Below are 27821 nucleotides of genomic sequence, written 5' to 3' on the forward strand. Positions count from 1 at the left end.
TTGTTTTCGTGCTGTTTGTTGAATTCGTCGGCTCTAAAGACAACTTCAAAATAAAGTGGGCCCATAGATTTATAGTGAAGGTCTGCTTTTCATTGAAAATTTGTTTCAAACGCTTAGCTCTTCGCAGAAAATATAATCGGTAGACAGAAACTTAAACAAAAACAAAGAAACAATGTAATACTATTTCGAATAATTGCAAGATTACCAGTTGAGAATAAACGCAGAGTAAAATACATTTTTTTTTTCATCAGACTGTGCCGTTTTAAGTTAAAGACCTCTAATTTAAACGTGTATGGCTGTAGAGACCTAGTATCTTATTTTCCGACTAGAATTTATTCACGAGCCGGCACTTAATGATTTGTTTGGATGTCTTATTATCGGGTATAGCTGTCAACACTTAAGATGAGACTTCCGCTGATACAGCTATTTCGAGAAAGGTTGACGCAAAAAAGTGCACGCGACAATCCCGAAAGGTAATATGGGATATGATCATTACACTGTACCTTACGACTGTACGTAGCTGTCGAACCTACTTTTACTGCTTTCCTTTAGCCCTCGCAAACATATGTCCGTGGCCTCTCCTGCCATTCTTTCAAATTTCTTTGTAGAAGAGTGAACTCAAAACCACGCACTGCACAATATCTTTCAGGATTGTCGTGTGCACTTTTTCCGAAAACCTTTCTCGAAATAGCTGTATACAGACAGGGACGGACCATAACTCATGTTGGTGGGGTGGGGCAACCTTGAAGAAAAAAATGGTATTCCACATGAAAGGGAAAATTAATTAAAGAAGTGAGAGAATGGTTAACGAAAATAAATTCACGCAGCTCGAAAATTATCCACCCCCGCCATAACAAATGAGTTTGTTCTGAGTAAAACAAATTGGTCTGCTCTCAATTAATGTTTGGGTCTTAGTAGCTAAACATTTTAACCAAGGGGTTTGACTTAGAGATTGCAAAATATTACAAAATACTGTACCAATACAAACGAACATTCTGTAATCAGTTTTATTATGATTATCGTAATACAGCTGCAAACAAAAACTGTATATTTAAAGACCAAACCCAAGTTTTTATTTTTCTAGTCATCAACAACTATATCTCCGTCATAGAAATTATGAACTTACTGAAGAAACTACTAACCCTAAAATACTTTTTTAAAAAATTCAGGTTCTCACCCGCGGTTTTCCACTGTATTGTAATTTAAAGGCATCCTAAATTTATCCTGTTGTAATGTTAAAATTAGGAGTAGAATGCTTCCAGGTTTCATAAGTGAATGATAGGCCTCTGGGCTACTTTTTTTGTTTTCATAGTGTTTGTCTATTTACTTCCAGTTCGACGTTTATTCTAATAGTTTTCTTTCAAATTATCTAGTTCGACGTATATTCCTTTAGTTTTCTTCTACCAGAAGATTTAAGTACTAAAATAATTAAAGATTCCTTGATTAAATATTTAACAATTATTCCTCGAAGCTCGAATAGGCTTTGAGTCAATAGCCCATGAGGCCGAAGGACGAATGGGCTATTGACTCCGAGGCCATGAGGGCGAAAGGAATAATTGTTTTAGTGAATTCCAACTAGCTGGTCAAAAATATCGAGACAAAGCAACTTTAGCTACCAAAACGTGACTCTGCCGAGCTGCCACCATTGTTTTGGTTTTCAAAGCCGGCGCTTTTCGCTACTAGTAGTAGCTCAACCAATCAGAACGCAGCATTGATAATAGACCACTAGTTGGATTTTACTAAAAGAGAATATCTCCTATGCACTACACGCCTGTATCGCACCATCAGGGTCTGTTTAAGGGAATTCTTGGGATTTGACGAAAAACCAGGTCGGGATTCGGGAAAACGAAAAATTTCTAGATGGGATACGGGATTTTTAAGGTTACCCGGGAGAGACGGGAGTCACCAAAATCTTGGCACGGGATAAGGCATTAGGAAAGAAAATGGTATTCGGGATAAAGATGACAGAAGTTCGGGATGCGGGATTGTCGTCAAAAGATCCTATATTCGTGATCCCTCATGCTATCTTAGTGTTATTCAAGCCATCTTCACAATCTGGCCACATTGAGCCATCCCTTCAGCTGCCATCTTTACAATTCTTCTTCTCATAAATATATGTTGGTAAAACTAAGACGGCCCGGACACCCACGGCATGTCCACAAATGCTGTGTTTCATGGCGCCTTAGTACTTAAAGAATACTGTTCTTCAGCTTTCTAACTTGACTTACTTATCTTTAACTGACAGTTTTTTTTGTCACTTACAGTAAAACGCCGCGAAGAAGAACCTAGGATTTAAGACTGCTGGCAGAAATTTGTCATTTTAATACTTCAAAACATAAGAACCAGTTTAGCCAAGAAAAATCAACAGGTTCTTATATGTTTGATTAGACTACATTTTCATAAACATTTTGACCTTAAGTTTATTATTATTTTTTCTAGTTTATTTATTTATTTTGTTAGTTAGTTAGTTATTCAGAGCTTCCTACATATAATATTTATAATAAATGTATAATGTGTACAACCATTGTTGAAAACTGCATATCTTTTGGCTGTTAACCTAGTTTTGTTAGATTTTTGGTAAGTAAATGCCTATTATGAAGGACCAATACCATTTATAGCAATCAACAACAGTATCCTTCTTCATAAAAATTAAAGAACCTATTTAGCCTAAACTTCCAATAAGTACTCCAAACTATAAGAATCTATTTTGCTAAACTTCAAAAATCTAGGTTCTTCTTCGCGGCGTTTTACTGTACTTTGTTTTGTTTTGTGTTTCTTTGTTTGTTTTTTGTTATTTACAATAGTATAATCTGTCAGTGACAACCGTTTTTCACGAAGGATTCAGTTTTACATTTAATCCTATCTCAAAAAGGAATGAAACAGATTAAAGCAAGAGGCAATAGCCAGGGTACCCATTCAACTCAACTACAATATTCACATGCTGATTTATCTGCTATATCAGCAAAAAACACACCTGTGTTGTACGTACAAACAGTAAGACAATTGTAAATGTAGACTTATTCTATTTCTGCATTTTCTTTGGTGTGGTCATACATAACCAGGAGGAAAGATTATTCTTGAACGCCCAAGACCCACACTCAGTGGTGGTGTGTGCAGCTCCAAAGTCCGTTGGTCTGAACAATCTTTTGGTTTCTCGGTTATGAAATGCCTTTCATGAAATTTTCTTTCTCTTTTTTTACCCTGCATTCTTCGGTTTGAAAACCAGACCTAAAGAACAAACATGAAACAGATTTGGCTTAGGCGGCTTTGTTTGCACTGCCGACAAAGGGCGAATTTGGCGGGGGCCGGATAACCCTTTTCGGTCTGAAATCCTTTAATTGTTTTGTATCCTTTGGGAACTTTATAATGCTGTATATGGAGTGACATAGATTTTTCGTTTTCTCGCCCCTAAGACAAACTTTTTCATTTTCTGTAAGTTAAAGCTCTCTCTTTTCACACCCTATACAGATAAGTAGACTATCAAGTAGACTTTATTTTGCTTCAAAATACTAAGGCCTATTGACAGTTTTAGACTAAAAAATCTAAATACAAACAAATTAAGATACCAAAAACAAATATTTTTGATACAACATCATCGTTCTGATCATCATAAAGCCTTTGTCAGTGTATAAAAATAAACATTCTTTCTTTACTTTTGCATTTGTTATCTGAAACTTGATACAAGCGCATGGTCTCTCTCTGATACCTTCCCCGAAAAGTACTGAAAGTACATTGAAAAGTGATTTATACTTAAATCATAAACTCAGAGGTAGTACTTCAAACTGAAAAAAATTGCTCCAAAATAAAGCAATATGCTTGTATATATTTTGTTAGTAAAATCAAACTAGTGGTCTATTATCAATGCTGTGTTCTGATTGGTTGAGCTACTACTAGGCTATATGTTATAGCCCACTAGTAGCAAAAAGCGCCAGCTTTGAAAACCAAAACAATGGCGACAGAATCGCGTTTTGCTAGCTAAAGTTGTTTTGTCTCGATATTTTTGACCAACTAGTTGGATTTTACTAAAACAATTATTCCTCTCGCCCTCATGGCCTCTGAGTCAATAGCCCATTCGGCCTTCGGCCTCATGGGCTATTGACTCAGAGCCCATAGGGCTTGAGGAATAATTGTCAATTAGCCCATTAACCGAAAAGTCTCATTCTTCTTCTTTTTCTTCTTCTTCTTCCAGTCAAAAAATGACTTTAATGATGGGTCTAGGACAATTACTGGTAAAACAAGACATTGTAGTTTTCATTTTGGCCCACAAACAACGACAGAAGCAAATATTTGTAAAAAGAAAGTCAAGAAACCCAATTCACCAGAGACAAACCAGTCGGTTATTTACAAGCGTGGCTGAGAAGATGAACTCGGGACTACTGAGAACAATTCCAGCTAGCGGGTAGGGCGGAGATTTAATTCGGGGATTCCAGCGCCCTAAAATTCGCTCGTCCAGGCTACATCCTACTAATTCCTGTGTTATGTACTACAGCTTTATATATAACAAATGCACCTGAATCCTTGACTCTGCTATTCCCAGTTTTGCTGCGAGTTGATCTCGTTCTGAGGCTGAGGGGTATTGATTGGTTGCATATGCTGCCTCAAGTTCAAGCTGCTGGTTCCTTGTGTACTTGATGCGTTTTCTTCTTTCAGATTTTAGCGGATAAAAGACTTCAGCTGAAGAACAATGCGAATCTTCATCAAGATCCAGGAAATTTCCTTGGAAATGTTCACAAAGTTGTAATGAATATTGGTATATGAGACATTGCATGGGCGCTCATCAGTAAAGGACTCAATGATTTATAAAATAATGTTATAAACAACGAGGGTAATAGTATAGACAACCAGGGTACAAATGCAATGAAAACAAAAATTGGAAAGGCGAGATGTCTAAATATGTTTTTCAGTCTTGTGGCAACGAGAGGTTATCAAAGGTAAAAAACTGCTTTTAATTATTTCATAAACAGTTAACACAGTCAATACTTATCCTGGCTACTTTTTGTATTTCAGACGAAAACGAAGTATAAGCGCTAATGAAAGCAATTAAGTCGAAAAAAGGGAAAATAGAAATCGTAACGATGATAAAGATCCTCTCTTAAGTTCTTTAGTTGACAGAGCTACCAGACAGATTTCTTTGGCACTTAGCGCGATTTGTTGACTAAAAGTTAGTGATTTGTCTGCTTACAGTCGTTGCTCAAGTCTTTCGGCTTTCTATGCCGAGAATACATCTGGCAGGAAGTATTGGAGCGCTTGCAGTATTAAGTACTTTACTCCTGGAGGACTCCAGTCTAACCTTATGTAGATAGGATTTTTGACAAATCTTTCTTTGAGCACTGCGAATCTCAACTAACATCTCAAATACTCTGCTCTCTATTTGCTGAGTCGCTTCTGACATATTCTTTTCTGGTGATTCCAGAGAAACACTGGTGTGTTGTTGAGTCTGACTGAGGAATGAACCTACGTAGAAACACTTCATACAATCACCCCCTTTAGCTATCTCCCTCGGTTTGCAATGTTGTTTTAGCCACGTAATGGCATCTTAACATTGCATAGGAAGAGGAAAGTGCATGGGTGTTTAAAGGTTTTCTGGAGGCCATTTAGTTTGAATTTCGATCAGATATCGTGCAGAAAACCATGAATTCATCTCAAATTGCTTTGCTGTTTGGTCATTGACTAACAAGCTTCCCACGCTGTTTCATGCTAACTTGCCGAAAGGAAATGCAAACTCTCAGCGACTATGGTCTATCAATGGTCAATTTCAGGATCATTCAAGATATTTACCATACGCCCACATAATATCAAGAAACTATTTCCTTCCGAGAAGCTACCAAGAACTTTTTGAATTGTTTAATTATTTTCTTGCTAGTTTTCAAAATATGAGTTTTATCGGCGTTTTGATAACTAACAAAATGTGGCAGCTCGATTATTTGACTTTTTCTCAGTCTTCCTTTTGAACTAGAGCATAAAGTTATTGTTGCCTGAATGTCAAGTTGGGTGCCATCGCAAAATTATCTGCATTTCAAATTGTAATACAAATCCAGTAGGACGACAGGTGACTGCAACAGAACATATCCTAACTTAGATTTTGTACAAACCTGTTTGTTGTTGGTCGTTTGTTTCTCCCACACCGCCATCTAGAGAAGAGGCTGACACAGAAGACGATGATTCACTTGTAGATGTACGATTCAAGATACTGTCAATCGAGTGTTTGTTGCTTGGCTGCAGCGCGCCTTCCGTAAAAGCACTTTCTCGTACTTCTTTCTTCTTCAATAAGCGGCTGATAGAAGTTAGTGAAGGGCTGTTTTCTGGACTGCAAATGTTATCTTGGACCAAACGAGCTTGTATCTCTCGTGAATGGATCCTCGGTTGTTCTGACAAGTACTGATCAATTTGCTGTGCTATGTGACAAGTGATCACTCGGGGTCTGCCCACGCCTTCCCCGCCTGGTTGGATTGAGCCAGTCTTTCGATATTTGCACAACAGTTTACTAATACAACCATGGGTGATTCGTAAACGACGGCTTATCTCGCATGGACGGACTCCCAGTGATGCCATTGCAACAATTTTGTGTCGAATTTCGTTTGATAGGGCTTTGCCATTGATGTAAGAGCCTCCAAGCTGATTAACACGACCTGTTCCCACAAAAGAACGACGATTTACTTTGAATTTAATAAAAATGCACTGAAATTCTTTTGATTGGGGAAATGCAACGTGATTTCGCGTGTCTAAGGGTAGTTTTTTTAACTTCCGTAGTCACTTCGATCAAACGGAAATGTCATCAAAAGCGGTGAATCTTCAATGGAAATATAGGTTTCGACCTACCCAACCTTCAGTATAGTTTTCAGCCGCCCTGGGGAACTAGAATCTTCTGTCCCAGAACGGTCTTTGCTAAGAGGAAGAAAAGAAAGGAACTGAGGAACAGAAAAAAGGAATGACGATATTATGGCAATATAGGGTATGTACTAACAAACAGCTCGAAACAGACGACTTCAAGATTCTTTCGTTAAAGATCCCCACCCAAACCTTGGCCATTAAGCTCGTTGCTTAAGCCAAGTCCATGCGAAAAAAAGGGGGATTCAAAGAACTCAAACCTTAAAATTGTAATCCGAGTAGAAAGACAACTTTTTATTACCTTATATTACTCGTTGAAGGCATGCAAACAAGTCGGTCTGAAATACTGCCCCGAGCTTGGTCAAGCAGTAAATCCAACCAAACTATGCCTGTAATTTAGAGCTCTTTTGACGGATGCCGAGCTTAAAAAGTCACCTAAGCTTCAGCAAGACATGCAGACCGTGCCTCATCACGCTTATGAATGTAGGGAAGTTTTTTATTGAACAGGTCGGACGAAAAAGTGTCATGAGATCTTGTTAGTTTCCAAGGAAATGTGCAAACTAACATAGAATTAAAAGCTCGAAGTTTTTACCTTGACCAACGGACCTCAGCTAAAACCAAACTCACCGCTGTCTCTGTCGCTCGACGACTGTCCATGGCGGCAACGAAATGAGTTTGTTGGCGCAATTTGGAAATTATCCCCAATAACTAGTAGTTTATACTCTCTTGGCTCTAACGCCAAGGAAAATGCAGAAAGCTTTTGAGCTAATTTGCACAATATACATTTTATTGAAACCATCAGTCTTGCTCGAGTGCTACGCACAAAAAGAAATGCAGCCATATAAGAAAAAATCAGCAAACACTGACAGACAAAGGTACTCCTAATTTGCCCAAAACAACATCCATGTCTACTGTTCTGCGACCCGTTAGTCACGTCTTGCATAGGTCGAGTAGTTTAGTTACCTCAAAGGGATTTATCACTTCGGTGGTTATCACATGGAGTTCAAGCACTGCAATGAATGATTTTAAAACCATTGCTGAGTATCAAAAGTCCCACAGGCGATCGACATCGACTATCTTCAATTTTTGAGTCAGTGCCCTGACAAGTGAATGCTTGCCTCCTACGATTTTCTGTTCACGTATTGGTGCTTTTATTTGCTTACACCGCAATTCCCAGACTACATTTAATGTAGAACACAAGTGATTCAAATAATTCACAATAAGTAGAAATACCTTTGTAACCTGTACAATTATTGCCGCAATAAAATTGGACCAAAGTACTCCTTCTTACCTTCCGCTCGGTTGGGTAACTCTTCCATGGCCAGAAAAAGATATTTAGTACTTTAATTTCAGGTGAAGTATAAAAATACAGATTTCACTAGAGAGTGTTGCTTGTCTAGCTTTCACTTTACACTGATCGGAGAATGTTCGGCATTATCTTCAACGACCGGCCGGTGTTCGTCAAGCGCACACCCGGTTGTCGTGACGACACCCACCAAAATAGGAAGTTGCTATTTAATAATCACGCTCTCTCTTGTTGGCGGTGAAGCGATACTACGACCGGAAATCAAATGCGGAAACTAGGCCTACGGATGCATCTCAACGACGATAACAATATATACAAAAACAGATTTTCCTGCTTTGAAAACGTGATAAATTTTGCTACGAAAACTATCTTGCGCCTGTACCTTAGAGGGAAAAAATATACGAATCGGAACGGCAGACAAGGGGCGCACTTACTTTCTTACTTCGTTTGGTATAAACACTACATGTATGCTACTACTTTAGAGGGAAAGTTTGTGGACAATTAGCTTCGAACTAGCTGTAAACGGCAACAATTCAGAAATCGACTCTCGGCACTCCAAGTGACAAAGAATAAAAAGGAGTTAGAAAGCAAGTGGTACAAGAAGGCGTGCGCATAAAGGGTGGTTATATTTTTCAAAACTCGTCATCTTACCACCGCGAAATTATTTATGATATTAATTTTATATCTATTATTTTAATGCAATGGCAGATGTAATGTACACAGAACACAGCAGGCATAAACAGTTACGACATACAACAATTTTGCTCTATTTTTGTCAGACAAGAAAAACGAAAACTAATCACTATATTGATTGCGACAACAACATGTAAACTAGCAAGACCAACACAATCGGCACCTTTCGTAAACTATGCTTTTCTGTTCGAATTTGGTCTGATCCCTGATGTTCTAAAGGTTTTCGCAACGACTTTAACTTTGTTGTCAGGTTAACCCTAAAAGTCTTTATTGGTTATTAATATATATCGATGTTTTGTTCTACACGTTTCGTTGCTCCCAGTATAGTTTTATACCCTGTTCTCTGTCACTTGTAATATTTTCAAATACGTTGAACTAACAGAAAACCTCAGAAAAATAATCGTTTGGTTAATTATAGACATTAAAATGAAAGGGTTTAACTACAAGAAGGAGGACGAAGAATGACTTGGATCTCACGAGATGCAGACACCCTGACGTAGCTCCTTTCAGAAAACCGTAGTCTCCTGACCACTGTGTTATTACTGTAACCTAAGGTCTTTTCAAACAAAAATTTCCAGTCAAAAACATCACCCATGGGGTATATAACATAAGCTTGGACAAGCTGGTACATTTAAAGTTGCTTTCATGTTAAGCTAACTAACTCAGTTATACAGCAAGTATTATTGCTTCATTCGTAACCAGGAGGAAAGAATATTCTTGAACGTCCAGGGCCTATTATCCGTAAATGAACGTTAGGTTCTGAGTTCCGTCGGCATGTACACTCCCTTGGTTCCGTCGTGCTGAAATTTGTCTCATGAATTGTGTGCCTTCTCTTTTTATTCTTGACTCGTCGGTTTGAGAACCAAACCTAACAACACCAACAACAACATAAAAATAAATAATAAATACTTTTTTCTAAACCTCATTCGGTGAAAATCTTTTCAGTAAAAGCACTGATCGATGATGGCAGAGTTAAACTGAGGGTACATTCATTTGCCTTTGTGCGTCATCCCTACCCTCCTTTTACCAAAAGACGATGGGCCCTTGCCATTAGTAAAAACTGGTTGGCCAGACCAGTCCAGTCATGAGCAGAATTATACTACTAATGAGGAAAATACCGTTAGCCAGATCAGTTTATTCCTAAATGGTGTGCACGGCAGTGATGAATTTTAATAAAAATTTTGAGGAAAGAGGAATACGTATTTCATTTTCGAAATGATCAGTCTGGCCAGCCAGTTCCGACTTTTGCAAAACGCCCAACGTAACAATTAGTGTGAAATTGAGTTGTACCGATGGAAATTCAATAGCCACGGAAGGCATCGATAATAAATGAAGAATTTTCAACTGGAGTAAAAGGTTTTTTAGTCCGATCTTGGTATTACAACCAGCTACTGCTGTGACGAAATCTGCGGTCAAAGCGTTGACGGCCAGAAGCGTCCAAAATTTTCAATGGAGTTACCTGAATCCTTGACTCGGTTACTCCTAATCTGGCTGCAAGGTGATCTCTTTCAGTGATCGAAGGGTACTGATTGACTGCAAACGCAGACTCAAGCTCATGCAGTTGATCACTAGTGTACTTGATGCGTTCTCTTTTCTGCGTTTGTAGCGGAGGGAGCACTTCACGTGAGGAAAAACACGGCTTCTCTTTGTCTAGGGCATTATCTGGAAATAGATACAAACTTTCGCGTGAGCTCATTTTGCTTTAAAGCCTTATATTAGCACGTACATTCTCCATCCTGTTTTCTATTCATTTTCTATAGAACCGATGAGGAGAAACTGTTTAATAATCAAGACCTTTTTACTTGGTGACCATGTCGTATTATTCTGTTCATTTTTAAGTTTGATTGATGGTGGTGTCTTTGTGAGAAATTATATTGCTCACTAAAATATGAAACGAGTTAACAGCATAAGCATACTCATCGAAATACATACATACCCAGTGTTTTTTAAAGAACTCTCTGGTATCGGATGCCCAGCCATCATAAACCTAATAAATCTAACAAACGGCCTCTTTGAATTTCAATATGAGAAAAGAGGAACTTCAACAGCAGTAATGCCTACAGTTGTACAGCAACATCTACATCGATTTAATCGTATTGTGCAATAGCAAAAATAAAGATATTGATGATAATTCTTGGCAACAAAGTCATTTCTATTCAGGTCAGTACCAATGACATTGTATGGCTCAATTACTTGCCATAACTGACGTTTGAAAATATAATAATTGATTGGATCTCAGATTAACCCACTGTGTCCCAACTGTCTGTAAGATTCCTGTAAATTTCTTGATAGGTGCTTAAGTTTTGCAGCCCTGGGTTTGAAATAAAAAATTGGAATTAGGGCAGTCTACTGAGAAAAATCACTTTGCTGCAACTTACTGCGGATGCGTTATTGACCATTTTCTCCTGAAATCAGACAACTCCAAGTGGCTCTTTCACTCGATTTTTGAATTTCCTTCTCTACTGTGACCATTTAAATGAATAATACTTTAATTTGGCACTATGAAAGCTATGTTGTATAAGATGGGTCAAACTTGTGAGTCAGTTCTGATCACAGTTGATGTATGTGAAGTGTCAGTTCCATTTCAAACCAAGGAACAATATTTTTTCACAATACATGCTACCCGAGGCTCTGTCGACATTCTTCTGTGGATAAACTATCCAAAGACTACCATTGTAATGAAAGTTATGGAGTATTACTTTTCTGTGGCAATATTTATTGGCCTGTTCAAGGTGCGTCCCTCCTCTATGGATAAAACCTCAAATGTGACTATTCGAAAAGCAGTCATTAGCGATTACTTTCTCTAAATTTCATTTTGTACAAGAAAACTCCTGAGGAGTGTTGATACGAATATAATAGTTTTTAAGGACTAGAACCATGCTGTACTTTTGACGTAAAAGTCCGAGGAGTTGGACCAATCATTATGTAAGTGAGGATTGTCCGTTCGAATAGAATTCATTAAGGATTACTTTCCCTGATTATTATGTTGCACAAAGAGACTCCACAGAAGACTAGTGATACGAATATAATGGTCTTTAAGGACCAGAACCATGTTGTACTTTTGACGTAAAAGTCTGAGGAGTTGGATCAATCATTATGTAAGTGAGGATTGTCCATTCGAATAGAATTCATTAAGGATTACTTTTCCTGATTATTATGTTGCACAAAAAGACTCCACAGAAGACTAGTGATACGAATATGATGGTTTTTATGGACCAGAACCATGCTGTGTGCTACGTCATTGCTGGCTGTTCTTACGTAAAAGTCTTTGTCGGGAGCTCCTTAAGAGTGACTATTCAATGTTAGTGAGGATTGAGACTAGACTAAAAAAGTAAGTTTCCTGGACACTTATTGTAATAGTTATAAAAGAGCAGTTGGATTAAATGTTTTATTTAGATAGAATTTCCAGATTGTAAAATAAAAATATAGTGCATTCTCCTAGACAGTATTATCAGATCCTACCACAGAATTGTGCTGGTATGAAGCAATTCAACATCTGATCAAGACTGATACCTTTTTTCCAAGTTTGCTGGCTCAAGTAAAGAATACGAGTGTATTTCGAAGCTCTTTAACTAAGTTAAGGTTTGGTAACCAATAATCGAAACTGATTTTCCCATATTGATCAAAGGTCACCGAAATTAAGCCACCGGAAAGAACTGTAAAAGCCCTGCGTTCGCATTTACCACATTCCGGAAGTGTGACTTTTAATGAATTGAACTCTATATATCACCTTAATTTTTAGTTTTAATTCACAGTGCACTCCTTGTCCACAATGACTAGCATCCTTGTGGGGCCTAAAAAGCAGCTTTCTAATAAATCTGTCTGTATATCTTTTGACCAAATCATTATCTACTATCGAAGGCACTCAAAGTCTACTATGCAAGGGCAGTTCCAAAACAGAGTTAAATCTTGCACTAAGACAAGATTTTATATGGGGAGAGCTTGTTTTATGATAGGATCAAAAGCTTAATGAACAAAGTACGTTTCTGCACAAACCTCTCATTTGCTGGTCTTGTATTTCTCCTTCATTGTTGGCTAAAGAAGAAAATGAGGAAACCGACGAAGAAGAAGAAGACAAAGTCGATGATTCGCTGGTAGAAGGAAGGTTCAGAATACTGGCGATCGAGTGCGAACGACAGCCACTTGATTGTTGCAATCCTTCAGCAGCCGAAGCTGTCCTATTATACGTCAACAGACGGCTGATGGAACTCAGTGAAGGAACGTTTCCTACACTGCAAACATTCTCTTGCACCAAACGATCTCGTATCTCCCATGAATAAATCCCTGGTTGTTGATTTGTGTACTGTTCAATTTTCTCCGCCAAAAGAGGGGTGATAACTCGGGGTCTACCCACACCTTTTCCCCCGGGTTGGATTGAGCCAGTCTTTCGATACTTGGACAACAGTTTACTAATGCAGCCATGGGTAATTTGCAAACGACGGCTTATATCACATGGCCGAAATCCTTGAAGTGCCAATGCAATGATTTCATGTCTAACTTCATCTGGCAGTGGCCTGCCATTGATGTAAGTACCTCCAAGTTGATTAAGCTGGCTTACGCCTACAAAAGAAATATCATGGACTATGAAAAGAAAACTAAAAGAACCACTCGGACTCGTGGACACATGCTATTGGCGTGACCTAGAATGAACTTCTTTGTCGGCATTAGTATTCTCTAAGATCCCATGATCAGAGACTTTACAAAAGGGTTGAAAGAACTAAATATCTTTTGTGGCTCTTCTTGCAAGCCATATAATCCCCTTCTGATTTGGAGCCTTATTACATTGCTTTCGGAAACCATTATTTCACAATCATCTCAGTCGTGACCTGTTTATGTCTGGCGCCGTTTTCGTTAAACGGATGCAAAAAGTCGGCTGGATATAAAACATGGTGGTTAGCACGTTGCCAGCTAAAGGAAAGAAAGAGGAGGGTTTTTCCTTGGTAAAAGCTTGCAGCAGGTGTTAAACGAAGCAGACCACGCGGAAAGGGGAACATTGGTATACAATAGTTGATATTAGAAAGTGTTGCCTCAGTGGTGGTATGGAGCTCTGCTCCAGTAGTGAAACTCACATGATACTAGTAAGAGCGGTGTTAAGTTCTTGACGGATGGTTAAGAAAATATCATAAATGCAACGTAAAATGACCAAGTATGACGAACGGTTAAGTGTAAACATCAAAGCTGTAACTCGGATAGCCGGCAAAACAAAAAACGCCCTGCCATGCTTGATTTTCCCTCATGTGCATAAAAACCGAGAAGAGGGTCAGAGTGGTGTGGGATAAAAAAGAAGAGACTCATCGGTATTTAACTTTTTTACAGTCCCCCACCTGCGGTGAATAAAGGCTAATGTAATTACAAACGAATTTTGGTTTGAATATGGCCATAAACTATAAAACCTTCAGTAGAACAGGATATATAGAAAAATTAGCTATGATGGGAAAACGGTGATCTTTTTTTAGTGTAAGCAACGCTGATTCATGACCATTTCTCGTGAAAAGTCGCTTCAAATGCAATGACCCAGCAAGGGGGCTTTGTTCTTAACTGCACCACCGTCTCATCTCAAACGAGTTGAACTGAGACACTTGTTTGCTGTAGGAAATTTCAATAAAATCGAGCCCAATATTGCAAGTCACAATGCACTTACCTTTCGCTTCAGAAGAAGACTCCCCCATTCTCGAGCAATTTTCAGTCTTTTAGCTAGGTGGAGGCATTCATTTTGTCAACGTTGCAGTTGAACACAACGCTGTGGATATTCTCCGTCAGTTTCGACTCAACGGCCCGGTACTTAGTCACGACATTGGACTCATTAATCGGCCTGTGGGTAAGTCTATCACGACACCTTTCCGACGTCACGCCATGCGGGGGCGAAAACGCGTGTATCGTACACGTGTGACACGTGAGTTTTAAAAGTCACTAGTAATCGAAACTGGTTCTGTAGATATTCAGCTCCGGAAATCACCTTTACAGCTTCTATCAAACGTGACCATTTTATACCAGCGGCGCGTTTATGCAGACTGTAATGAACACGTTCCAACTTCAATAACAAACCCTCCCTTTCCTTAAGTAGTTTTCAATTTTGGCCATCCGGCAATGATATCATAACCAAAAGAAAGAGGTTGAGATGTGTGTAATACGATAAAAACAAGTGGGTGAGTAATCGTGCGGTAGCCACAGCATCTTACCCACATAAACGACAAGTTGTTTTTAATTTCGCTTGAATTGTTACAATAGGTAGACAGCGCCTTTGTTTCCTTTTTTTATAGGGTTAAAAAAAATTGTAAATGACTAGTCGACTGATATGTTATTTAGTTATTCAGAGTTATTTTCGTTGGTCGTACTATCCTCTTTTTAACCTTGACTGTAAATGGCATTAAATCCTATGCAGTGTCTTTGTCGGATGTGGGGTTAAGTATTAAATGTGTCTATAAAAGGGACACTACGATTAGGAACAATATACATAAACTGACACTGCCTTTAAAAACCACAGTATATCCGGATGCCTTTATTACCTTTGCATCCTTCTTTGAAGCTAAAACTTAGCAACGTCCCTCGACATATAAATATATATAAAGAATTTACAATGAAAATGGATAGCCTGTGTAGATTACGAACTGACACACAAGAGCATCTATATGATGGTTCAATCAATTCCACCATCACCCCAAATTTGTAGAGCATTTATCAAAATGTGAGTTTTAAGTCATCGAATTCTGCCATAGAGAAGGGGTTATTTCCTTTACCATTTTGTCTTGAGGAGTTTAACATTTGCTTAGGAAGAGTGCATATCATTGCTACATAGGTCAACGCCAGACCCAAGCTTCCTCGTCAACAATTTTAAAAACTTCAATTGCGACAACTTATGAACGAGAGTAAAAGCGACTTTCGTCAGTTTCGTGAACAACCCTAGTTAACGGGAGTAAACCTATGAAGATTATTGAAGATGTGAAAATTGTCATGTCTGAAAATCGCTTCAGCTGTGCCCACGCCGGGTCAAACTCTCACGAACAACCATCAAAAGTTGATATATGGCGGACTGTCACCATGGATCATGTACTTCCGAATTACGTGAAAATGATTTATTAAAAGCAGCGTGGGCGAACAGACACGGAAGGAATAAATCTTGTTATATTCGTGCACAGTAAGTTATCTGTTATCACACTGACCTTTGTAGACTTTCAAGGTCACTGCACAAGAAAATAGTAAAATTTTTAAATGGATTAATAAACTTTAAAGATACTCGGCTGTCAAGATTGAAAACTCTCTTATACTAAATGGCGTTACCAAATTGCAGTTTCAGAAAAACACCATTCAGGTTTTAATTGAGAAAATACGGTAACGAAGTCACGTAACTTCGTATCTCCTATTTTTCCCGTTTTGAGTCATATTTAGAAAAAAAAGATCTCTTATGACGTCAGAGTATCATTTATAACAGTTTGCCCCAGCGTGCGGAAGGTATATATAGACGTCAGACAGGGTCAAAACAAAACTAAAATAGCGAGCTTCCTCTTATTCTAGGTTTTCATGAGACGTTTTAAACTGTCGGATTTTTTGTATCGCAAATCCGGCTACGAACAGGACATATTTGTTGGTGATGAACGGTAGACACGGACTTCTCACAATGGTGACAACGACCTTCTGTATTCTTCAAGTGGAAACGTCCCTAAAAACGACCTCTAAACAACCTTTATTGCATACCCGATTAAACGTCTTATTTTTGGCAGATGAAGAAGTGTTTCTGACGTCAACTATCAAGCGGCGCAGGGCAGGAAAAAGGAAGGAAAATTGTAAAGCCCTTGAAAAGTACTTGATAACTCGTTATAGATTTAGCGACTCGGACGCAGTCAAATCCAGGCAACGTTTACTTAAGTGCCTTCAGCTCATCGTATTAAAACGCATCGTGATAATCTCGTCACTCGCTATCTTTTTAAAAAGCTAAAGCGCCAGTCTACGCATCAACTGAATTCCAAAAATAATGGCCCAGTTTTGATTGTTAGTGCTCCCTAATGAAATTTGTCCGATGTCTTCTTCATAACTATGCAGGAGTATCAGGAGTATGTTGTGTGGTTAAATGCACTATTCAATGACTTTAGCACAGAATTGACTTAAACACGCCGCCAGGCCAAACCACCCCACAAATTGACCATAAAGTGTCCTAAATTTTGTTTAAGTTACAAATTTCACAATAACTTTGTGGGCTCTAACTCTTTCCTTATCAAACATGGCCTGAAAGTATAAAATATCAAGCTAATCAAATTGGCATATATTTTGACTTCAAAATGTCAAAATTTGATGTCCAAATTGCTGACATATTTCATACGTAAATTTTAACCCTTAGAATCTTCCTAATTTTATATCAAGGGGAGTTAAAAGCTGAAAATTTTGTTTCAATATCGCAAACATGAGCTGAAATATGGCATTTTACATTTGGATAAATTCGTACCACAAAAACCCAAAGGATTTTTTTTTGTCGTATCACCATTGCTATTTAATATAAACATAACACATATTTATTGTCGAAAGCTAAAAGGAAAAAGAAAATTTTGAAAAAGGAAATTCCTAATTGCAACCCCCCCCCCCCCCAAAAAAAAAAAAAACAATTTTGTGACGTGATGTTTTTTTTGGTTTTGCCAAAATCAGCTTCTGTGAGTCAACCGCCGCCTGATTAGCCCAGTTGGGAGAGCTCCGGGAGCGTGTTGCGAATTCAAACCCCGGCTGGACCAACACTCAGGGTCTTTAAAATAACTGAGAAGAAAGTGCTGCCTTTGTAATGACATCTGCAAACGGTTAGACTTTCCAGTCCTCTCGGATAAGGACGAAAAACCGTATGTTCCGTCTCACAGCACTTTCACTTATCTGGTTCTTGTGGGACGTAAAAGAAACCCACACCACTGTTCGAAAAGAAGAGGGGACGTATTCCACGGTAGTGTGGCCAATCTCTCCTGGGCTGGGTGGGTTATCTGCGGTAATAACACACTTACATTGGAGCCCCGCTCTGTTGTGTGGTCCGCACCATATGGTGGAAGTGATTAAATAAAGGACGAAAATCTAAAATGATACGATTTTGAGCAACTATATAAGGTTTAAGTTACCGGAAAATCAGCTTATTTTGCAAAAAGATGTAAAAAATGCATCGAAGGGTTCCTTTTGTAAGGAAAAGAATGGTTCCGGGGCTATACTAAAATATCAGCTAGAGTCCCATAACTCGCCCTCTATGTGTTGTAGCCAGAAACGGTTTTCAGCGTTTTACTTCCATTCTAATTCTCTTTAAGATGATTTAAGTTTGACTTTGAAATCTAAAAAAATTAACTTAACCCACTTTGGCGACGTGAGCCCTTGTGACGTCATAATTTGACATTTTGCTTCAAACAAAAGCTCGAAGTCTATCTGTCAAGTTTGGTCAAGAAATGTTAAAGATTTGTAAATTTAGCCTTGTATGAGTAAGAGTCATCTTCTGTGATCATGCCCTTAATTCTCGGGACCCGTTTGTTTTATTAAGGATTCCGATATTACAAGAATAAATTCATTTCTGATAAACGGTTAAGAGATCGGATTTTTAAAAAAGGTTCTATGAACACGCGATATCATCGCGCCGAAGAGGAATAATGGTATGCTCGTCATTCCATTATTCCTTTTCCAAAATTTTCGGGTGATGCTCGATATCCAAGTCAATATATGGACCATTGTATCGTTCTATTGTGTGAAGTTTGTTTTGTTATTGTGTTAGGGCTGGGGATCATTGTTGTGTTCTTTGTGACGTAACTCGAGACTTGCCATTCACTTGGTATATCGTGCACCAGCCAAGTTTTTGTTAGTCGATTGTTCGAACCCGAAAAGGGTATAATAATAATAATAATAATAATAATAATAATAATAATAATAATAATAATAATAATAATAATAATAATAATAATAATAATAATAATAATAATAATAATAATAATAATAATAATAATAATAATGGAATTTATATAGCGCTTATACATCGCTGTTCTAAGCGCTTTACAATGTAAAAAAGGACATAAAATCGCTCCATTATTCCCACTCGAAAATTTTCGTTGTCTCTTTTCCATTATTCGTCTTCAGCCCTCGATAAAGAACTGCATTGGTTCTTCAAACAAAATATTCCTTTGTTTCAGCAACAAAAACAATATTTGTAAGCAATTATGTCTCTCTGGCTCCAGAGGTCCTTTCTCGAAATACCTAGGATGAAATATACCGTGCTTATTGAAGTTAGGAAAGAAAAAAAACCTCTGGCACCCAGGATTTCTCATTAGATCTACTGTACCAAAAGAACATCTTCTATACAATGGAGCGGTTAAGTATTAGATTTATCGTTTCCAAAGATTGGGATGAATAGACCATTTTCGATATATTAAAATTCATACTTGACTCCGAGGCTTGGGGGCGGGAATGAGACTAAAGAAATGTATTATTCATTGAGCCTCAAGATGATTTCTTTTGTTTTATTTCCCCAAGTCTCGCAGCCAAGTGTGAATTTTAATACATCGGAATTGGTCTATTACCTACAGAGATGAGGGAGAAAAAGGTTCTAATTATAGCGATTTACGGTAGAAAGCTGAGAAACGCTTTATAGCAGCTGTTCTCGATGCATGAGCTGTTGATTGTTTTTCCCCGCAGGATATTCAGGATATTACTATAAGCTATTCAATATATATAAAAAAGCACATGAGACAGAAGTGCCAACAATCAACAAATTGCCACCAGTCATGATACATTGCTTGATAACTTTGAAAAAATGTTGTGCCTCCACACGCTGCAGGTTAAGTGGATTCTACATCAAACTCTTTGACAGTTTACGAGACTTGTGACGTGATTTATCCCCAGTAGGAAGACAATTAAAAAAAGTTTAAGGAAGTCAAATGCGGGTAAAAATGGGCAGGAAACACTGAACAAATCCCAAAATTTATGACCCGTTCTGTTTATATTTTTGCCTTATTAACATACTCGTCTCATTTTCATATCAAGCTTTTAAAATAACATCTCTGAATATTGAAAGGCATAGCAATATCAGTACACGCTAAACGTTTGAACCTCATACAGACTATAGTTTCGAAATTATTTGGTTATTTCTTTAACAAAGAATCTATGTGGCTGGCAACATGCGATTTTGCAGTTTTTGCGGCTTGCTCAGAGCTGAATCGAAAATTTCTGAAATTGCCTTGGCGAACCAGCTCTTTCGACACCTTCTGTTGGTTAACCCGCATACTAATGAGTAAAAATGTAAACATCTACGTCAGCAGAGATCCGCCTATCGTTATTAATAACTTTTCTTGTTTGTTTTATTGGCTGCTGAGACGAAGCAATGGAATTTCATTGGCTAAAAACTTAACAACTCGAATCACACCACTGCCTTGCATAATAACTGTTTAGAACCAGAATGCGATCAGAAATGTTTTCTATTGCCCTGAAAAATGGAGCAAGTAGTTAAAAATTCTCCTTAGGGAAGGATGCGAGCAGGTTTAAGGATATACGGTTGTGCCGTCAGTGGAAAAGCGTTTTCGCTAAAGGCGCTCCACTTTAGAGCAGGCTGCTAGTATTATATCAGGAGGAGTAAATCATCAAACTGGTGTTCTCTTCCTGAACGCACTTCACTCATTTCTGTGCAAATAAAAAGAAGGTAATCTTTAAGAGCATGTACATGTTAACCGTTTGGCGGTCAATCACTCTCAGTAAAATTTATCTAAGTCACCTTCATTTAAGAAAGGACCTGTCAACTATAACTCTCTTCGAATAAAATGCAGCCTTGTTCAGCAGCATTTAAAGCAATGTAAACTTGTAATGTGTATCATGTATATATTAAACTTTTCATTAAATGTAAGAAACTATTATAACCCGCGGCTTGTGAAGGATGGTGTTATCGAACTAACGAAAATATAGATTCTACTGTACTGGAACTTAATGCAGTTAATACTCGAGAATACGAGCTATTTACAATTGATATTGGAATATAATATCAATTATTGAACGTAGAACATAAATCATGCCACTACGCATAAAAAGAGACCTCCCGTCTGATACTACTTTTCCTTTCAAAACCAAGCTTACAGACAGCAAAAACAACAACAACAATAAACAACAACCATGAAAAACATTGACAGTCGAGACTTGACTGTTGAGCTGTGACTGAATAAAAAATCATTAGCTGCTCAGAGGGACACTTTAATAAAGGATATGAGGCCTGAGTACACCATACGGTCTTGTGATACTGGTCAATGAATGCTCAATCCTTAGCTGTCCAGTTAAATTAACATAGACCGCGTGTTCACCACATAAAAGAACGACAGCGTCGTACTGCGTCTCCTTATTAGATTTCGATTTCCCTGTTGTTGCGTGGGCGTAAGGTCGCGTGACAACCAAAAGTTTGCAGGTGGCACTCATTAGCCTCCATTTGTTGTTTTAGTCGTAAAAATGCCAAAATATATTTACTCATCTCAATATGAACAGACTGAGATATGTATTTTTACGCGATAGTTATCTTCTTCTAAATACTGCTAAGATGACTGATTCAAAAGGGAACTATGCTAGGAAAGAAAATTCTGGAAGAGACTGTCCCACCCGACTGTGACAACATGCTGAATTCCGTCTTTTCATTCCTTTGGCTCGTCCGTGCCCAGTTTGGCTTTATGAATTGATCGCCTTCTTGGATTGCACTTCACACCACACCTATAGAACAAGATGCAGAAAGTTGTGTTTTAACGAGGAGATTTGGATGGCCTACTTTACAGGCCAGTTTGTAGTCAATACAATTAAACTAATGAATTCACAACATAGTTTCCTCAACTCCAGGATCTCATAATCAGAGTATTTTACGTGACAGTTCATGGTCAACTGAGAATGTTGACATTGGTCTTTTTTTAAACTTTTTATCGAAACGTTTTTCTCAAAATTGTATCGTATCACTTTCTCCTTGTAAAACTTATTTTCATTACCTTTACTTTTGCTTTCTATAATGCTATCATGCAGATAAAGCTTGTTGCTCACTTTATATCATGAAGGATGATTCCTCCTGGGAAGAAATCTTTATCTCGGGGAAGTCAAAATAAGTCAAATGAGAAGGTCAAGACATTCAAAATAGATGTGTCACAGCCGACATCCAAAAGTAGACTTGTCCCGATTCATAGTTCGGTTCTGTTGGGTCAGGAGACCAATTATACTCGCCTTCGGATTAGTAAGCAAAATACTAAAAAAGCCTTCTTCCTTCTCCGTTGCCTTAATGTTAAGGGAGGCGTGCCATCATTTTTTTGGGAAAGGGGGGAAGAGACGAGGTCTGGGACCGAGAAACCATGTTCTCACAACTTGCAAAGCGGTCACCCTGCGTGGTGGTCAGCGGGTAATAGGTGTTCAAGCGAACCGGCAGAAGAAATGATTAAGACATTGAAAAAATAATGTCATGCATCTTCGTTTTTCTTGCATATCGTGTTTGTCTTTTGGTACTGAAATCGCCGGGGGGAAACTAAACCGCAATCGTGTTGACAATCGTGTTAGATCTTAACCACCAACAACACGCTCGATCGATTTATAGGTTACATCGTTTTTGCCGAGCGAGGACATCAAAGGACTATGGAAATTATGATGCTCATAAAAAATATTGGAAAAAGTGTCAAATTTATCGGAAGCAAGTATATTCAAGAGAGCCTTTTAAATATGAGCTTACAGCTGTACATATCGTACCTGAATAAACATATAGTCACACTTCATAACGTTTCACTTCGTTTATTACGATCAGTCAACACCTTGAATTCAAAGTTAACATTCAAAACAATCCTAATAAACAAATCACAACTACTACTGAAAGGTCTGTACCTTGAAGTGACCTGAACTTTCCTAAGGTTTGCAGCAAAACACTGCTCGATAGCTCAACTCTTCGGCGGTTCTTGTCAGCTTTACGCAGCTATATGTTGCATATTCCAAACTCTGCAGAGGGAAATTATCTAAGAGAAAAAGCAAACCATACGCTATGTCTGAAAAGCGACATAAAACCAAAAAATTTGTAATAGTGAGAACCAGTCCCGTCTTGTCCGCCATGATCTTGTTTCAATCTATGGTTTTTGACGTAATGCGCATGATCAGTACACAAATCCGCTGGCGAGAAACTTGCTGATCGCTTTGCAAGTTGTGAGAACCTCGTTTGGATTTCATTTAAGAGAATGTATGGGAAGTAGCTTCCCCCCCTGACTGGAACAAACTGTAATTAGTAGTAAAAGTAGTAGTGTAGTTCCTACAACAAAAACAAGTTTGAAGAAAGTACAAAGTGTAATTGTCCTTCATGGGCCTGGCATAAAAGAGCATTGTGATGTAGAGTTGTGAATAAATACTGTATAATTAAGGACCAAACTCAAGTTTCTTTATTTTTCTAGGAGTCAACAACTATACCTCCATAGAAATTAGAACCTAATTAAAACCCTAGTTATAAAGATTGTTAGTATTATTATTATTATCATTATTATTAAAACGCAACTTAGCCTAAATTGCCAATAAGTACCCCAAAATACAAGAGACCTACTTTGCCAGACTTCAAAAAAAGTAGCTATAGCTTCAGTGTAGCTTCCTATTCACTTTAAGTTTCGGTAACCACATAACATTTTAAGCTGCGAAAAGTAGACCTACTTTTTCAAGGTTAATCTCCTTTGTTGTCGAGTGAAAAATGGTCAAAAATCGATGTTGCGTTGTCCTCCCTTCGGTTGAACTACAAATATTTTTCCACTAGTCAAGTTTCAAGTAGGGAAAAGATGATTAAGAATACTTAGTTATAATTTCAGCTCAGCTTCGACCAAAACTGTTGAACTCGCCATGACATAGCCAATAAATGATAAATGTAAAAACTGAGGGCAGAGAGAGGATGGACGTACTGACAGGTATCCGTACTTCATGCATGCATTATTGCTATTTTTACTTACGCAGTTAAGTTTAATCTCATTTGAAACTGTGAATTTCTGACCTTTCACAGTACAATTGCTTCTGTGACAACCCAAATATACCATAGTGACTCTTCAACCTTTATATTGATTCCCCACAGTCATTTTAGTCTTAGTTCTTTTAAAATAAATGTTCAGTAGAACCGTTTAATGCCATTATACCCTTATTCAGTGGTATAACCTCTAGCATCAATGTGGCCTTAAATTAACCTTAAAAAAAAACTATAAAATGCGCATGAATTCTTGATCCTGTGACGCTTAAGCTTTGTCGCTAACTAATCTCGTTCTGAGGCAGACGGGTCAGTTGAGTAACTTCAAACGCTGTCTCAAGTTCACGCGAAGTTGATCATCGGTATACTTAATACATTCTCTTTTCTGGTTTTGTAACGAATAAAACACTTCATCTTACTCACATTGTTCTAGCTGATGAACACCATCCAGAGCGAACAGCAAAAATGCATAAACATGTAAGACGTTCTTCCCACGAGAAAACACCACTGCTCCACTAATCCCTCGGCAAATTTTCAACGTAGCACAAAAGTATCGGTCAAAACGGCCCCTCAAGCATAATAATTACCATCAAAATCTATTTTAATTTGAAGTTAACACTCTGGGTAGTTGGTGGTATTGAAATTGTAGTAAAGGTGGGCGCAGTTCAAACGGACTACATAGTAGTGAAACAGAGAGATCATAAATGATACAGAACGCTGATCTATTATGAGATTTGTGCAGGGCGTCAAAAATTATTTTCTGGCGATACAGCGACACAGATGGTATCAGGGAACCAAAACGCCAAACAGTCGATTTCTTGGATTTCCTACACTCAGGATTTCAGTCACTGACCTACAATCGCCTTTTTAGTGAAGAAAAACAAACCGGTAACACTACTGATGAAATTACTGCTCAAGTAGCTTTCATTTCAATAGCCCTCAGAGAGCATCCTTGCTTAAAACTTTACCACAGAAAAGAACTGTTGCCCAGTAGCGGCTTCAGTTAATATAAATGGCTATGCTCATTTGGAAAATATAAAAACGTATGTGTATATTTTTATATAAAAGATAAAATAAGTCGAATAAACTTGAACCTGACCCTATGGCATAACTGATAACAATACAAGGGAAACGTTTGGCTTGCCACTGAGTGGCTTTCACTCAATGTGAATTTTCATTAAGGCACTATCATGATCAATTTACGGAACCACCCCAGTGCATACTGCTCATTTTTTCTGATCCTCTCTGTTCAGTTTGAATAGATGCATTAAAGACTCTCTGCCGAGGAACTTAAGAATTACAGAGAGGGATTGTTTTATTAGCAGATTACGAGAAAAATGCCCAAAGCGATTTTAAAAGAAACACTTAGTGTTAAAATTTCAAATGATCACAATGAACTGAAGGCAGTTTAAAGAAATGCACAAATACGCTTAAATACACTCTGTGTTCAACACTTCGTATCAGATAAACCGTGTTAACCAGTTCCTTACCCCATGAAACTTAGAATAACAAGGAACTGAGGCTTGCATGTATGCTTGAGAAGTAAAGAAGTCAAGACATGTTAATATTCTCCAAAGAAGCGTTTGACACATTAATGATAAAATTGATTTGAACTTCAACCTAGAGTAAAAACGTAACAATCAAACATTCGAAGACATCAAAGGCAAGTGATATTTGTTGGAAGCTCATGGAAAACTTTCTTTTGCCGTGATCCGACATTCAAAGAAATAGTTTCAATCGAGGTACTTCAGCAGTATGAATGCCCGTATCATGGCAATGTAAGGAGTGCTATTAGTTTATCGGCCGGTTTTCGTTGCATTTTCCATTAAACAACTCAATCATTAAAGAGTTTTGATCTTTGAGCCTTAGAACTGTGAAGTGTCTACATGTTGATGGCTGACTTGTTTCTAAGGCTGTAATTATAATAATCAGTTTTGTCGTCTTGCACTATCATTTTAATTTGTATTCATCGAAGAATAAAGCCACGATCACAAACTGCTTATTGTTTTTTTCTGCAGTTAAATTTATTAAGATCTTATCAGGATAAAAAGTCATGAAACTAGGCTCTGAGGTAATGAAATGACAACGAATATTCAGTGTTTTAGTCAAAAGCGGCAAAAACATGCGTGATGATGTGTCGAAAGCTAGGTTAAGAAGGATGAAAACCGACTTGAAAATGCACTAGTTTAAGAGCCAGATTCCACTCACCCGTCCAGTGGTAAATATAAAGTAAATTGTGATAAACTTAAGCTTCTGAATCTAACAGAGCAAGTTTTAATGTACATAAAAGATCCGTTTGCAAGACGAAAACCTACAGCTGCGCGACATTTAAGAGAACTTGACAATTATGATAATTGAGTACACTACCTGCTCTTTGGTCGTCCTCTTTACGTGCAAAATCTCTATCTGAAGAAAAGACTAAAGAAACTGAAAAAGTTGTAGCGAAATATTATTTCCTCCTAGATGAAGATTCAATATATTAGCGAGTAGATTTTACTCTTTCCAAGTTGCTGCACTTTTACTGCAGACGGGTGCAACTGAATCCATTTACTTTGACCGATTCAACAGCAGACTCCGATAGAAGTCAGAGATAGAATGTTTTTGAAGCTGCATATGTCAGTTCTCTAGCTTTGACAAACCGATCTCGTATCTCACATGAGTAGATCCCAGGTTGTTCCTTCAAGTACTGTTCCAATCTCTTTGCCAAGTGGGGGGTGATAACTCGGGGTCTACCTACACCTTCTCAGCCGCCATATTGGATTGAGTCATCTTTTCCGGCTATACTTGGACAACAGCTTGCTGGTACAACCATGAAAGATTCCGAAACGACGGCATATGTCGCATGGTCGAACTCGTTGTAGTGAAACTTTAACGATTTCGTACCGAATTTCCTTTGGAAGTGGGTTTCCATAACTACGTCCAAGTTTATTTTCATGTATAAATTACTCGTCCTACGAAAAGGTTATCACTCTTCTGTATTCTTCGGCCAAGGTTCCCAATGTTAAATGTAACACGATGTCCTATAGGAACACTGCTGCTTACTGCTTTTGATGTCAAAAGTGTCGTTAATAATAAAAGTTTTTTGCAAAAGGTACGGCATTTATCGCACTTAAGCAGAGATTTGATGTTTCAAGAATTCAATCAATAAAATTAATAATGAATTATTTTTCCAACCTGTAGCTAGTCACAGTGAATCTCCCATCCTTTCGTGGTTGATGTTCGAACTTAGTAGATACCTTTAACATAACATAATAACATAATCTTTATTTAACGTGGGAGAAACACTTAGCTAAAGCTATTTTGCAGGTTTTCCACAAATCAGTATTAAAAAAAAGAAAGAAAGAAATATGTACATAGAAATGTAAAAATATAAAATATCTAGCATCTAAAATTACAAAATTAGATAACTAAAATTGAATGTTCCTCACTTGTTTGTTAAATTCTAGACCTCCAGCTCTTAAACGCAATTCATTTGGAATATTGTTCCATTGTTTTGCGGCGAAATATCTGAAGGAGTTTAATCCATACTTTGTAGTATTTACTTTTGGCAGTGATAGCGTATTATTGCCCCTTAAATCGTACTTGTTGTTTCTCATTTTAACGAGATCCTTAATGCATGTGGGAGCGGTGCCTTGAAAACAGGCGTTTATAGTTATTAACATGTCCTGGACACGACGGTTTTCCAACGTGGTTCCTAAACCTATTCGCTGTAGCAGTTCATGATAAGCTGATGTTTTATCTTTGTAAACATATCTTAGTGCACGCTCGTTTACTTTTTCTATTTTCTTTGTGTTTCTCGAACCACAATGATGCCATACCTGACTGCAATAATGAAAATGAGGCAGAACAAACGCTCGATACATTAATTCCTTTACCTTGCACGGAAGAATGTTTTGTAACCTATTCAGCGCATTTACCTGCCCCCCTACTTTGCGACACACGGACGCAACATGTGCATCAAATTTGAGCTTGCTATCCAACGCCTTTTCAGCTATCTAGCTGACTTAACCATGAACAAATATCCCGCTTTTCGTGACTCTAGTCAGGTTTCCGTAATTTGTTCCGGCCTCG

The 27821-nt window shown here is 37.9% G+C and overlaps 2 protein-coding genes across 2 annotated transcripts; both read right to left on the bottom strand.

Moving 5' to 3' along the window:
* Positions 1 to 2661: 2661 nt before the first annotated feature.
* LOC140934940 (protein gooseberry-like) lies at positions 2662 to 6638 on the bottom strand. The gene is made up of 3 exons (XM_073384496.1): positions 6093 to 6638; positions 4511 to 4716; positions 2662 to 3228 (listed from the first exon to the last, which is right to left on the bottom strand). Exons 1-3 carry the CDS (start codon positions 6550 to 6552, stop codon positions 3049 to 3051), a joined length of 846 nt encoding a protein of 281 aa, XP_073240597.1. The 5' UTR covers positions 6553 to 6638; the 3' UTR covers positions 2662 to 3048.
* Positions 6639 to 8753: 2115 nt separating this feature from the next.
* Positions 8754 to 14799, bottom strand: LOC140934125 (paired box protein Pax-3-like). Its single transcript, XM_073383806.1, has 5 exons — positions 14469 to 14799; positions 12794 to 13387; positions 11527 to 11596; positions 10287 to 10527; positions 8754 to 9695 (listed from the first exon to the last, which is right to left on the bottom strand). The coding sequence occupies exons 1-5, from the start codon at positions 14494 to 14496 to the stop codon at positions 9516 to 9518; spliced, it is 1113 nt and encodes a 370-aa protein (XP_073239907.1). The 5' UTR covers positions 14497 to 14799; the 3' UTR covers positions 8754 to 9515.
* Positions 14800 to 27821: the final 13022 nt, after the last annotated feature.

The sequence above is a fragment of the Porites lutea genome, chromosome 4 (genome assembly GCF_958299795.1).
Source record: "Porites lutea chromosome 4, jaPorLute2.1, whole genome shotgun sequence".
Lineage (NCBI taxonomy): Eukaryota > Metazoa > Cnidaria > Anthozoa > Scleractinia > Poritidae > Porites > Porites lutea.